Genomic DNA, 16,218 nt, shown 5'->3' on the forward strand with positions numbered 1-16,218 from the left:
CTCCACCACTAACTTTCCCCTACCAACCATTCCCACATCTGTCCATTCTTACTTGAACACATTATGCTGATTGAGGGCAGTAATGTTGTAACTCCATAAAGGTGACATTGAAGTTATAACACTATTTCTCTCATTGGCACCTACTACCTCTACGCTCTTGTTTGTGTTTACATATACGCAGCAAATACCCTCTTCTCCCCCCCCCCCCCCCACACACACACACACACATATACTTACACAGACTATACTTCTTCAATCACGGAAGTTGAACAATTTGATGCGATGTATGTTACGTGGCAGTGGGATGAATGGTATCAGTGGTATAATGATATCCCTTGAAAATCTTAATAACTTTTTGAGGTATACTTAAACCGAAATATAATACCAAGTCCCTTGAATTCCGGTTTAACCTGTTTTTACTGTCTATATTAATGTATATATTATATATACAATGTTATGCTTTCCAGCCAAGATAACATATGATTATATTATTATGGTTATCTTCTATATGCGTGTGTTTGTGTGCTTTGCATGTCACGGTTAAAGATATATATTAGTACACCACATTTACATGAGTACATTTAAGTTGAAATACTATCTTTACCAGTGTATCATTATTGTAATCTTTAATCAATAGCTTTATGGCATTACTATTAATATTAAGGGAATTCAAGGGATTTTATCCTATTTTGCCCTATACCATATGTTATGTTATGTTATGATATGATGAACAATCAATTGTTGGATTAACTTCTCTCAATGTTGCAAATGACAATGATTTGTTGTTTTTTTTATGTAAATAAAAATATAGTTGTTTTTTTATATGTAATACACAATTCAATATGTTGTTCTTCTGTAACTTATATGACGTGTTGTTTTTGGTTTTTAAAATTTTGTTTAAGTATCTCAAAGTGGACATTGCTTCTGGAACTGACTTGTGCATTTCCTATATTATATCTTTTATATATCAGTGTATCTTTGTGGTCTTGTGGTATTACACTTGCCCTCAGACCAGTAGACTAGATCCCTGGTTCGAGTCCTGTTCTGGGGTGGTGAATTGTTGGATCTTTGGAAAAGGCTCTTATTCACTTTCTCAGCAATCGGGTGTATATTGAGTACCTAACTGGCTGGGAATAAAAAACAAAATAAAAACAACTCTCTTAGTGGGCAGGGAGGCACTTACTGGGTCGTCTCTCCTCTACATTATATGGTTTTCAACTTGCTGTCTTAGTCTTGGAATGAGATTACCGAGTTTTGTCCTGGTCATGGCCAGAATCCTTGGCTGGGAGTAAAACAGTCAATGTTTTGTTATAGTTTTGGGAGATGATATTTTTTCCCTCTCTGTTATATATTTTGTTTTGAATACTGCTAATTTTAAACATTTGAGTGTATTCCTCTTAAAATAATGGTATCAGCGTTTGTGTCTGGATGAGACATATATGTGATCTCATACTAGATATACTGATGGTGTGCTCTTGGAATCTACTTCTGGTCCCTTCCCCTTTGACTTTCTTTTTCTCGGACACTTTTAATTGTAAATCTAGATTATTTGCATCTCGTTTTCTTCCTTTTTACTGGCGCTGATATGATCTCAGTGTGTCATAAGTGTCGTAAAACCGTTAACAACAACAGAAGAAAAAAATTGTCATAGAACCTCAGAGTCATCATCATGTCTTGTATACGTATTTAAATTGTTACTGTTGACCATGGGCACGTTGAGTGGATATTTTGCTATACAATGATAACAATGATAACGATAATACATTTTCATTGTATACTCGTTTTAAACATTTCCTCCGGTTGACAATGCCATAAATAGTTTGTTCCAGAGGTTTTGGACGGTTCTAGAAAAAGAGCGTCCTCCACATAGCTTGTGTAAGAAGAGCTCTTGACTAGAGCAGCCACCAGTTTTCCATTGGATGACGAGCGAAGGGAGTGAGTTGGTGTATAGAATTTCAATTTGTCATTGAATTAAGAAAAGTTGGTTGACATGTGTTAAGACATTTAAAGCACAATACCAGAAATTGGAAGCCAATGAAGCTCTTTTTTAAAATTAGAGATGACGATATAAAAAAAGCTCCAATTGTTTGTTTTTTTTGTTTGTTTTTTTTTTTTTTTGGTTCATCCTGGAGTGTGGGTGGGACTCCTGACCTCCCATAGTTGGCAGGGAGGTCACTTACTGTGTCTTCTATCCCTATCTGTTTTCCAACTTTCTTTTTGTCTTTTTATTTTTTTGGAATGAGATTACTTGGTTTTACCCTGGCCGGAGTCCTTGGCTGGGAGGGAAACAGTCAAATGTATAATTATAGTTTTGGGATATTATTTTTTTCCCTTGTTATCTCTCTGTTAGTATATTTTTTAATTTGTTGTTTTGAATGTATAATGTAAGCATTTAGGTTTGTTCCTGATAGTGGGATCCTGTGCATGTGGCTGGATGAGACTCTTGGCCGATCATAAACAATTGCACAATGATAGTATTTTGGAATCTACATCTTTTCTCTTTTCTACCATTCCATTTTGCCTTACTTTTCTAGAATGCTTTTAATTGTTAGCCTATATATATTTTTACTATCCCATTTTATTCCTTTTTACCTGGGTGGAGATCCTGACCTCCCATAGTGGGCAGGGGGGTACATACTGTGTCTTCTATCCCCTTATATCTGTTTTCCAACATGCTTTCTGTCTTTGTCTTGGCATGAGATTACTCAATGATGCCAAAACTCCGGTTTCACCGGAAAAAATTCCGGGCTCTGGGCAACTTCTGTCAAATTCCGGTGACGTCAATTTGTTTCCAAGGATACCTCCCCCCTCCAACCACCAAATCTTCATCACAGCCACTAGTATTACAACCATCATCACTACCACTACTATTGCAACCACCACCACATCATCATCAGTACTACAACCACCACCACCACCACCACATCATCACTACCACTACCACAACTACCATCACTATTACAACCACCACCACATCATCATCACTACCACTACTACTACAACCACCACCACCACATCATCATCATCACTACTACTACTACTACAACCACCACAACCAAATCGTCATCACTACCACTACTATTGCAACCACCACTACCACATCATCATCAAGGGTCAGTTCTTGGACCTGTGCTTTTTGTTCTCTACATACGTCCACTTTCAAAGGTTATCAGGGGCCTGTCCTAGACTACCACCAATATGCTGATGACACCCAGTTATTTGGATTGATTGTACTAAAAACTTACAAAATGTCATTAGGACATATGAAAAATGTGTACTGGGTGTAAGGCATTGGATGGGTAGGAACAGACTAAGGTTGAATGACGACCAAACGGAGGTGATGTATGTGGGGAACAGAAGATTTTGGAACGAGAAAAAAATTAAAAGTATGAGAGGTGTCAATAGATACTGTTGACAAGGTAAAAAATCTGGGGGCATTCTTAGATTCGGAACTGTCGGTGGACCATCAAAGTAAGACAATTATCCAATCATTGATGTGTCATTTGAAAAAAAAATCGGATCTATTCGACAGTTCCTTTCTGATAATGTTACCAGGAAACTTGTCGTTTCTCTTTTATTTTCAAAGCTGGATTACTGTAATGCTTTGTTGTTTGGTGTCTCGGAAAATTAGCTCAAGCGGTTGCAGACGGTCCAAAATAATGCTGCCAGATTGGTCTTTCGAGGGCGGAGGTTTAACTCTGCCACACCTCTCCTTCGAAGATTACCTGGTTGCCTATTGAGAAAAGGGTAAAATTCAAAGCATTTGTCCTAGTTTATCGTCTGGAAAACACTGCCCCTCCCTACTTCACAGAACTCCTACTAAAGAAATATTCGACAACCTGACCTTTGCGTTCCTCCAATGACACCACCGCATTCGTACAAAGGCGGGGACAAGGTCCTTTTCTCATTTTGGTCAGTCTGTATGAAACACCATGCCACAGAGCATCCGAGAATCAAAATCATTGTCTGTTTTCAAGAAATCCTTGAAAACATTTCTTTTTTTTTATGTTATGTACTTTAAATATTGTTTTGGGTTGATGTCATTTAAAGCGCCAAGAGCCTCATTGCTGAAGATACCGTGTGCTCTATAAGAGTCTATTATTATTATCTATGTTGTTCAGCTGCAATCTATTCCTTCGTAGTTTAGAGGTATACACTTTATTTCCATGCGCGTCATTGTTGATAATCTGATTTTCCCGGTGAATTTTGGGGCGCAAGAATGCACAGCTAAAATCCCAAGGGGTAAAATATTTTCTATGATATGAAAAATACTGGAGACCAGTCATGGCTTCCTCCCTAGCAAGATTTCGTCAACAAATGAAACCTACCCCCGAGAAGGTGCATTGTGTAAACAAGAAATCTGCAGAAGATGACAATATATCGTTTGATTCTCAAGAGGAATACCCAACTTTCACCAGAGGTCTATTCCTAAAAACGTTTCCTCCGCCATTGAATGTTAACAACAAACTGCCTGAAGATAATGATCCAGCCGATCCAAATGAGTACCTCTTTGAACACAAGTTTCTTGGCTCGGGAAGACGAGGACAAGCGCATCTTTCCAAACGACGTTGTTTCACTAGATATGCGACTACAACAATACCTTCTGTAGAAAAACAACTTGATTTTTTTGTAGTATGGGCGAAAATGGATGCCAGGGTCATGGATTATGTTGATGCTATCAGGGTAAGGGAGCCATGTGCTTTGGATTCTAATAGTCGGTCTCCTTTTCTGTGCAAAATTTTGCTCAGTTTTCGATCTAGACTTCCTTACCAAATCATGTATTACCACCTTGTCTGCGAGTACTCGAAGGGGCAAAAGTCGTTTTGTCAATGTCTTCGACAAGTTGGAAAACTACCAGAGAATGGCGCGAAATTTTACGCCATGGAGCTAGCAGACGTTTTAATATATATTCACAGTTACGGGAAGATATTTCGACGTCTATGTATGTGTTATCTGATCGTGAAGTCGAACGGCCATATTCTTTTAACTCCGTACACAATGTGCAAACAAAATCTTGATTGTGGCCAAGCGTGCAATATGCTGACCAGCAACTGTGGTGACCAGTTTTACGCATCTCCAGAGATTGTTTTCGGCGTTGATGTATTGCCCACTACTGACTGGTGGTCTTTTGGAGTGATTCTTTACCAAATGCTAACATCAGAGCTTCCCTTTACTGGCCGAACTCTTGGAGATTTGGGAAAGGCGATCACCGAATCTCCTCTTGAAATACCAACATGTGTGTCTCCCGAACCAGCGGCCTTCATCAAACAACTTTTGCATAGAGACCCGCGTCGTCGAATTGGGGTAGGCACCGCAGGTCCTAGTGACATAAAAAAGCATCCCTTTTTTGCGGACACTGACTGGAAAGATGTACGACAGCTCTCAGTAGGCATTGATCCGCCCTTTAAAGCTCGAGAGTATCTCTGATTTTAATGTACCATATTCAATGGATTGTTGGTTTTTGTTGGTTTTTAATTATCATAAAACATCTAAAGCGGGGTTAGTCATGGTCTTCATCCGTGAATCTTTTAATTCCTCTATAATAATATAGTATGTAACCTCCAATGTTTTATTAGCCAAGACAAAAATTAACCATAGTTGTCATGGAAACAAGACAATATTAATATTATTATTATTATTATTATTATTATTATTATTATTATTATTATTATTATTATTATTATTATTATTATTATTATTATTATTATTATCATCATCATCATCATATCATCATCATCATCACCATTATTATTGCAATGGTAGAAGTAGCAGTAGTAGTAGTGGTGTTATTATTATTATTATTATTATTATTATTATTATTATTAGTAGTAGTAGTAGTAGTAGTAGTAGTAGTAATAGTAGTTGTGGTAGTAAATGATAATAGTAGTAATAGTAATAGTAGTTAGTAGTTTTATCATCATCATTATCGTTATTATAACTTTTATTTTATTCATTCTTTTAAACGACATTTTCTTGTTGGATTATGATTTGGTCTTATTTTATAGAGATATTACAATAACTGTCTTGTTATCAATTTGATTTTTAAAACTATATATATATATATATATGACCATCAAAAATTTTATATTTTAGGATATTTTATTATATTTCAGAAATTGTTAATATAAATGTGTAAAATTGGAAATGAAAATGGTTTTTAATAATAAAAATGAAACTGTTATCTTCTGTGTTACTTCAGTGTCCTTCAGTATAAATATTTAATCTTTTATTTTGTGATTGACAATTGGATTCAATAGTCTGATGTCACGTCGCCCAGCAACGGCGGCCATCGTGGTTCTAAACAAAGAAAATAGTTACTTTTTATTCTTCATGCTGGCTAGAACTTTTCATTATGTCTTGTGATCAGAATGTGTAAAAGTCAAAACATGATCAGATTTATAATGTTTTTTTTTCCTCTGGATACGCTTTTATGCTCGTTAGATGATTATTTCATAAGGGCGTCCGCCATTGTTCCGATAGTTAAGAGCCAGTTACTAAGTTATCATGCGTCATTACGAGGGAGTGACGTTGCGACTGTTGAAGCGTATTACTTGATGAAATAAGATTTGGTCTTATTTCAAACCTAGCTGTTTTGCTATCATTTTGATTTTTTAAACTAGATATATATTATTAAAATAAAAATATTATATAATGATGATAATGACAATGTTAGCCTCTGTGTTACTTAACAGTAAAATCTTTTCTATTGTGTAATTGGGAATCTATTGTCCCACGAATTAGTAGAGTTATCGGATTCGCATGCGTTTGAAATTTTGTGAATTGATGATGGTTCCTCTGTGGCCTTTTGTTGCTATGCCTGTCAAGCTATTGGCATGAATGCCTTTTAAACTTTAATCTTATAGTATGAGCCTTCACTTCTTCAATCAACATTCAGTGCATACACTTTTGAAAATTACGTCAGTCGTCGTATAATTTATTAAAATTAGTCGAATAAACATTTAAGTTTGTTTTATTTTTGACGCGAACATTTTTAATAAAGTATAGATCGAAGTTGACGTCACTCGGGTCTTTGTTATTGTTTTTCCATCCTCGTTTATAAGTAATTCTCACTAAACTGTATTAACCAAACGCTTAAGGTTACACATTTGTGTGTTGGTCCATTATGCTTCCGGATGGCAAGGTTGTGAGTTTCTTAGCAAAGCGCATACATCTATATTTTGGCCCTGAAATCAACCGCTGACCATGAGCCGAATACTCATAGCCACCTTACTTGTTTGCCTCTCACGCTAACGCAGATGATTGGAAGAAATGCATCGTGTCGCGATGCAATTCCTTTTGTCAGAGTGTCAAAATATTGTGAGGAATACTCACTAATTGGGCCTACTTATTTGTGTGTTTGACTGGCATGTACTAAGGATATTTCGAGTCTTTTCATAGTGAGCAGGGAGTTCACTTACTACGTCTTCTTTATCTACTCTTATATATCTGTTTTCCAGCTTACCTTTTGTCCTTTGTCTTGGAATGAGATCACTCGAGGATCACTTGTAAATCATCTCTCTATTATGTATTATTGTATTTGTTGTTTTGAATGTAAAATGAAAGCATGTGACTGTGTACCTATTAGTGGTGTCCCGTATATATGTGTCTGGTTGAGACTTGGATATAGATAGCATGCATTAGGCTAAGAAGTTCACAACATTGCCATCCGGAAGTATAACTGGCCAACACACACAACTGTGTGTAACCATGGTCGTTTATAGTCTGGTTACTACAGTTTAGTGAGAATTACTCATAAACGCGGATGGCAAAAAGCAATAACAAGGACCTTTAGTGACGTCATCTTCGAAGTATCTATAGGTGATCTCAAAGCACAATGATAATGATAATAATATGCTTTTGGAATCTACATCTGTTCCCAATTTGTACAATTCCTCTTTGTCTTACTTTTCTTGTGTGCTTTTAATTGTAAATCTATAATTTTTTTACTATCCCATTTTCTTCCCTTTTACTGGCGCTGAACTGACTGAAATGTGTCGCAAGCGCCGTAAAACCCCTATAAACAAAACAAACAAAATGAGATGAATTTCGCGTTAGGTCCAATAATTTCATAACTCTATCCACCCAACGGTAAAGTAGTGGAGGGGGATTAATTTCCACGGTTGGTCACATATGGATTTCAAGACTTTGATCTTGAACTCCCAAGTCTCCAACAATATGCAAACATGAGTTGTAAGTATAATAGTAATAATAAAGGGACAAGTGCCTGCAATAGTCATCTCTCCTCTACCGTGGAGCATGGAGTTCCTTGTGCCAAGACCATCCAAAATAGACTCCCGAGTATTGCAAATCATAGTTCAAACATCATTGGTTTCTATTTAATTGAATATGAGGATCAAAAAGTAAACGCTTATACTTATAAATACAATGGATTATAAATGAATGAGCCACGCTCCTCCTGAGAAAAGGACCATCACTGACTACTCATCTGCTCCGTGGGTGATTGAAATAAAGATGGCAAAACTAGAACGTGACCGCGTTTAGAAGAAATGACATTGGCATTTTAATGAGAAAAGGAAGATAAAGTTTAGCATTAAAATTAAAAGATCTGAAAAAGAATATCTCAATAAGTAAATTAAAGAAAGAACTACATCAGTCATTTTGTTTTCGGTTGATACACTGTCTTTGGAAAGAAGAATTAGTCGACAGCATATAAATCTATTGACCTCGAGCAAGGTTACGAAACTAGATTTGATTAGAATTATGTTCTTGGAAGTTTTACCAATGAGAGTCGATCAGTGAGTTTCTGCCATGCCAGCGACCGAGGAAGAGGTAATTCCAATTCTAAAATATTCATCACCTAAAACCTGTAACCTTGACCCAATCCCAACTTGTCACCCAACTGGAGCATTTTGATCCTATATTAACAGGTGCAATCAATTGGTCTCTCCATTCTCCCATGTTCCCAAAGCTTTTAATAAAAGAACAAAAGAAGAAAAACAAAAACAAACAAACGTTGTAGTCACGCCTATTCAAACCAAATAAATAAATAAGTTAATAAAAAAAAAAAAAAAGTTCGCATGTCCTCGGTAAATGTTAGATCTGCCTACTCAAACCTTTCTTTCTGCCTCAAAAATAGAGAAAACTGGCGCCAACCGGTTGAACAGGCACTTAGAAAAATACAATCTACGTATTCTAACCGAATCGATCTGCATATTCAGTATCATATAGGTCAGAATCAGCGTGGGTGCGCAACCGGATGCGCGGGTTGACGGAGGTAGGAAACAATAACAAACCCACATGGTTGCCATTACCTCCACCATCATTCTCGCTCACGGTTTGTGGAAAGCACTTCATTACAGGCACGTAATAGTGAATCTAGTTTTTGTTTTGAACATTTCTATTATTATTCTTTGTAAATTGACCCATATTAAAAGAAACATACAAACAAAACAGGCATGACCAGTCACTAACAATGCCGTGTAGTGTGTAGACAGTAACACAGTACGGTGAACATGACTGACACTGGGATCGGAATGTCGGAACCCATGAGTCGTTCGCAACTCTGCCTCACGTATTCATTTAATCAGTCAATTTAATTTTTATTAAGCTTGCGTAAAACATACAAACAAAAAAGACATGACCAGTCACTAACAATGCAGTGTAGTGTGTAGACAGTAACACGGTACGGTGAACATGAATGACACTGGGATCGGAATGTCGGAACACAGTAGTCGTTCGCAACTTAGCCTCGCGTACTCATTTAATCAGTCAATTTAAATTTCATTTAGCTTGCCTATTCTTCAAGTTTATGATATATTCACTTTTTCTATTTAAAAAGGGTAATCCAAACAGACCATAAAAACGATTTTATAATAAGCCGACTTCAACTTCCATCACTTACGACACGAACTTATTTTGGGTGGGTTTTTTTAACAAAACCGTTTGACTCAAACTAAAGCTTCGGCATTGGATAAGGAGCGAGGTCCCTGTTGCCATCTTGCTTAGTTTATACAGAGACTGGGTTGCCAGCTTGGCTGTTCTTGATAAATAGTAGTAAATAGCACAACCTTGTGCAATGAGAGATAGAGAGAGAGAGAGATTTTGAACAAAAAACGAATATCTCTCTCTCTCTCTCTCTTACCCTCTCTCTCTCTCTCTTGCCCTCTCTCTCTCTCTCACTCTCTCTCTCTCTCTCTCTCTCTCTCTCTCTCTCTCCCTCCCTCTCTCTCTCTTCCTATTTCATCTGTCACACTGTTTGACAATCTTCTTCACCTGGCTCACTTGTACTTGTAATATCGGGTGTAAGGTAAAATTTTGAACAATTATTATTATTTATAAAATGCAGAAACTTTGCAAATAAACCGATAGACTAGATATTAATTCGATTCGAAAAGTGAAACACAAAAGGAGAATTTGCGAATACCCGGTCCAGACATAAGCGTCATGGTCTTATTTATAAAGTGCAGAATCTTTGCAAATAAACGGATAAAATAGAGATTAATTCGATTCGAAAAGTGGAACACAAAAGCAGAATTTGCGAATGCCCGGTCCAGACATAAGTGTTATGGTCTTATTTATAAAATCTAGAAACTTTGAAAATAAACGGACAAGATAGAGATTCATTCGATTCGAAAAGTGGAACACAAAAGCAGAATTTGCGAATGCCCGGTCCAGACATAAGCGTTATGGTCTTATTTATAAAGTGCAGAAACTTTGCAAATAAACAGATAAGATAGAGATTCATTCGATTCGAAAAGTGGAACACAAAAGCAGAATTTGCGAATGCCCGGTCCAGACATAAGCGCTATGGTCTTATTTATAAAGTGCAGAAACTTTGCAAATAAACGGATAAGATAGAGATTCATTCGATTCGAAAAGTGGAACACAAAAGCAGAATTTGCGAATGCCCGGTCCAGACATAAGCGTTATGGTCTTATTTATAAAGTGCAGAAACTTTGCAAATAAACGGATAGACTAGATGTTATTTCGATTCGAAAAGTGGAACACAAAAGGAAAATTTGTGAATACCCAGTCCAGACATAAGCGTCATAGTCCTATTTATAAAGTACAGAATCTTTGCAAATAGACGGATAAAATAGAGATTAATTCGATTCGAAAAGTGGAACACAAAAGCAGAATTTGCGAATGCCCGGTCCAGACATAAGCGCTATGGTCTTATTTATAAAGTGCAGAAACTTTGCAAATAAACGGATAAGATAGAGATTCATTCGATTCGAAAAGTGGAACACAAAAGCAGAATCTGCGAATGCCCGGTCCAGACATAAGCGTTATGGTCTTATTTATAAAGTGCAGAAACTTTGCAAATAAACGGATAGACTAGATGTTATTTCGATTCGAAAAGTGGAACACAAAAGGAAAATTTGCGAATACCCAGTCCAGACATAAGCGTCATAGTCCTATTTATAAAGTACAGAATCTTTGCAAATAGACGGATAAAATAGAGATTAATTCGATTCGAAAAGTGGAACACAAAAGCAGAATTTGCGAATGCCGGTCCAGACATAAGCGCTATGGTCTTATTTATAAAGTGCAGAAACTTTGCAAATAAACGGAAAAAACAGATTAATTCTAATCGAACAGTGGAACACAAAGGCAGAATCTGCGAACAACCGGTCCAGACATAAGCGTTATGGTCTTATTTATAAAATCTAGAAACTTTGCAAATAAACGGATAAAATAGAGATTAATTCGATTCGAAAAGTGGAACACAAAAGCAGAATTTGCGAATGCCCGGTCCAGACATAAGCGTTATGGTCTTATTAATAAAATGCAGAAACTTTGCAAATAAACGGATAGACTAGATATTAATTCGATTCGAAAAGTGGAACACAAAAGCAGAATTTGCGAATGCCCGGTCCAGACATAAGCGCTATGGTCTTATTTATAAAGTGCAGAAACTTTGCAAATAAACGGAAAAAATAGATATTAATTCTAATCGAACAGTGGAACACAAAGGCAGAATTTGCGAACAACCGGTCCAGACATAAGCGTTATGGTCTTATTTATAAAGTGCAGAAAATTTGCAAATAAACGGATAAGATAGAGATATATTCGATTCGAAAAGTGGAACACAAAAGCAGAATTTGTGAATACCCGGTCCAGGCATAAGCGTCATGGTCTTGTTTAAATGAAACAATGCCATTTAAAAAAATATATGGTCAATGAGTAATTAAGCTAAATATGCGGAGTTCAAATAGATAATTTGATCTGTGAATTATTTTTATAATTAGCTGTTTTTATTCTCCATCATTTAGGTTATGTGATTAAGTTTATAATTGAAATACAAACTTTATCTCACTTATCAATGTTTTGCAATAAAGGAGAGTGTGAGTGAACCTGAGCAAAGGAAATTATTTGAGAGAGTGATATTTATCATGCTTTTCAGTTTGTAGTTGAATTCTAGAATGGATTCTTTATAGTTCTCATTGATTGTATGTCAGTATGTCAGTCTTTAGGACACCGATTACCCTAATGCGGCCACAATTTACAATGTGACGGCCACAAGCCCGTTAAACACAGAGTGGGGTATTGTTGTTTGCAAGTAATGCTATGGTTTTAATAGGATATCTGTCTCCTATTAAAATACATTCCTGTGTTGGATTTTGGATTAAATTCATGTCTTCTTCGGATTTTGGGATATTTAATTTTCATGGATTGTGATTGTGATTTTCAAGACTATTAATGTAAGTAAATGCCCAAATAGATATTTTTATTCATTTATTCTTTATTTATTTTTTTTAGTTTTGTTTTGTTTTGAAGCATTTATTATAAGAAATATTGTACATATGCACTTATACACCAAAGACTATATCCTTTCAACTGCTTATTATTATTATTATTATTATTATTATTATTATTATTATTATTATTATTATTATTATTATTATTATTATTATTAATATTGTTATTATTATTATTATTATTATTATTATTATTATTATTATTATTATTATTATTATTATTATTATTATTATTATTATTATATATAATAATAATAATAATAATAATAAATAATAATAATAATAATAATAATAATAATAATAATAATAATAATAATAATAATAATAATAATAATAATAATAATAATAATAATAATAATTAATAATAATAAGTGCATTGAGTGAAATCCCAATCATGGTTGCCCAAATAAAACTGGCGCTAGAATCCCGACTACCTGTCTAAACGAATGTTGTTTGTACGATACATACTAACTACACGTTCAATATCGGGGGCAGAAAATATACGTTTGGTTTTATGAAATTAAAACAGTAGTCCCACATTGTTCTTTGATGTTATTTGTGGTTGCATTTGCTTTGAAACTTACACATTATATTGTGTTACATTGTTTACAAAATATTTCTGGTACTCGTATGCATGTGTAGTCAACGGACCACCGGTCAATCGTGTTCTTTATTATTTTATTATTAATTTTGGCTTGACATCTTACATATGTGAATTTGACAGGTTGTTATGGATGGTAATTATAACATTAAGTGATTTTTAAACATTTTTACGGCGTTTTAAATGTCTTTCTTGCATTCATTGCCGAGCACCTCCACTTTTCTGTTACTATTTTAACGATCAGCTGATTTTCTCTTGCCTCCCTTTAATTTCGCGGACTTTTTTCAGAACGAGGGGTGGGAGTGGCTTATAGGAAGAGGTCATTCCAATTCTAAAATATTCATCACCTAAAACCTGTAACCTTGACCCAATCCCAACATATTTACGACTTGTCGCCCAACTGGAGTATTTTGATCCTATATCTGGCCCCGTGGTTTTTTGCACAGCTTGCGGGGTCAAAATTAGGAAAAATTTTCTGATTTGCTTTGCACTCGCAAAATCTGCACGTTTTGCAATTTTTTGACAAATTCTTTGATTCTTTTTTTTTTTGTTTGTTTATTTTTGCGAAATTTGCGTTCCCCGCGGTGATGAAGATTTTTATTGTAATTTCGTTTTCCCAACTTTAAGTTTAATTCCAAATCAGCATAATTTCTGGCAAAATTTGCCATTTTTTGGTCCCATAATTTTTGAGTTTGAAATTGCGTAATTCCGCGGGGATATTTTAAAACATGGGTTGCATGTGGTTAGTTGTTCGGTGTGAAACAACATATTTAGAAACCTGCACAATCTTTGCAAAATTTACTTATTTTCTTCTGCAAAATTCATCATTTTCTTTGCAAAATTTTGAAATATTTTTTGAAAAAAAAATCGCGGGGTCAGCTATTAACAGGTAGCTACAACCACTTGATCTCAGTCTCCCAGGCTCCCAAAGCTTTTAATAAAAGAACAATAGAAAAAAAAAACAACAACAAACAAATATTGTAGTCATGCCTATTCAAACTGCCGATGGTAACGTTTCTGTTCTCGCCCTACTTGTCCTCCGTGCAACATTTGACCCCTTGAACGCCTTTCTATTAACAGGAACTGTGTTGTTATATTATATTGATTTCTATATTACTTGACTGGGGGCTCGCAATGGAATATGGCTGATGGGCATCATTTGTCCCATCTTCTGAATGTTGGTGTGACTCAAGGATCCGTCCTTGACCCCTTTTATACAATCTTTGTACCCAAATCCCTTGCTGGTGTCATCAGACAACATATCATTTATCAGATGCTTACTGATATCACACAAAGCTTTACATGTCATCTAAAACGGCGGGTGTGAATGGGTTAGTCTCTTCCATGGAAAATTGCATAGAGTTGGATGACTATCAATAAATTGAAATTAAATGAAGAAAAAAAAACAACTAAATAACTGAAGTCGTTTTCTGCAATCCAAAGAAAATCAAAAACTCCATTCAAAACTTCATTGTGATTACCAAATTTCACATAAAAAGCTAGAAATTACACAATTATCAAAAGTTTTTAAAAAGTGGGCTACTGGTCTGAAAACTCTTGTTTCATTTTTTAAATATTTTCTAGAATAAATTACTGAAGCTCCCTTAAAAAAACAAAACAACAAACATTCTAAATTATCTCCTTCACAAACTACGACTCATCCAAAATAATTCTGTATATTATAATATACAAACAGCTCAAGGCGCCCTTTCAATACTATCACAATTCCATAATTACGTGTGCATTATAATAAAAATCACACAAGACGTTCCTTCTAGGAAAAATAAATGATATAGTGGGAACTGGTTTTAGGTTATCAAGTAATCAGTGGTGGTTCTAGCTTAATTATAGTGGTGGGGCAAAGATGATTCGGTCATATATATATATATATATAATATATATATATATATATATATATATATATATATATATACATATATATATATATATATATATATATATATATATATATATAATATATATATATTATATATATATATATATATATATATATTATATATATATATATATATATATAATATATATATATATATATATATATATATATATATATTTTTTTTTTTTTTTGTGTTCACCTTAGAAAAGATAAAAAATATTTCAACCACAAATAATCACATTCACAATGAAATCACAATACCAGTAGATTTTTATTATTCCAAACGTAATCAAAAATGAATCACGAAAGAGAATATAACAAAAAAATAAAGCGTTCACTCGAAAAATTAAATAGATGCTTTAATCCCTCAACGGCGAGATTAATATTTCTGTTACATTACTGGTTTTCAGTAGTACGTAGTAACTGTAAAGTTTTTATCGAGAAGCAACAACAGCGATATGACTCGAGTTTCACTCAGAGCTCAAATTGCATCATTTTTACTGCCCCACTGTTCAATTCTTTATCATCGGAAAAACCCTTGCATTTGTTGAATTATTATATGAACAAAGAAACAAGGTTAATTTCTACAACTGCTACTAGTCTACTACTACTACGTACTACTAAAAAAAAACAAAATGTCAATAACAACTAAAAAATAAATAAATAAATAAAAGAAAAGAAAAAAAAATGTAATAAAATTGCAAAATAGATAAATGAAAACAAAAATAATTAATAAAGATGTCTACAACACGTGGGGTTCCCAAGAGGTCACCCATATAAGTACTAACCACGCCTGACGTTGCTTGACTTCGGTGATCGGACGAGAACCGGTATTTTCAACGTAGGATGGTCGTAGACAACAAATGTCGAAAATAGAATTTAATATAATATTAAAACACTATTGCTAATTTATATGATGATGAAGATAGTTTAGAAATGTATAATATTGCGTGTTGTATTTGTCTGTTGCACAATTTGTCGTTACTGGAGAATTTACT

General features: G+C 34.7%; 1 protein-coding gene and 1 non-coding gene across 2 annotated transcripts; one reads left to right on the forward strand and one right to left on the reverse strand.

Moving 5' to 3' along the window:
* Window positions 1-4,190: 4,190 nt before the first annotated feature.
* Window positions 4,191-5,573, forward strand: LOC144974290 (protein kinase C beta type-like). Its single transcript, XM_078917170.1, has one exon. It carries the CDS (start codon window positions 4,285-4,287, stop codon window positions 5,425-5,427), a length of 1,143 nt encoding a protein of 380 aa, XP_078773296.1. The 5' UTR covers window positions 4,191-4,284; the 3' UTR covers window positions 5,428-5,573.
* Window positions 5,574-15,959: 10,386 nt separating this feature from the next.
* On the reverse strand, window positions 15,960-16,078 carry LOC144963550 (5S ribosomal RNA). The gene has a single exon (XR_013643649.1). It is a non-coding gene; the product is annotated as a 5S ribosomal RNA (ribosomal RNA).
* Window positions 16,079-16,218: the final 140 nt, after the last annotated feature.

This window comes from Berghia stephanieae, chromosome 1, assembly GCF_034508935.2.
Source record: "Berghia stephanieae isolate SIO BIC M18660-M18661 chromosome 1, UCSD_Bste_1.3, whole genome shotgun sequence".
Lineage (NCBI taxonomy): Eukaryota > Metazoa > Mollusca > Gastropoda > Nudibranchia > Aeolidiidae > Berghia > Berghia stephanieae.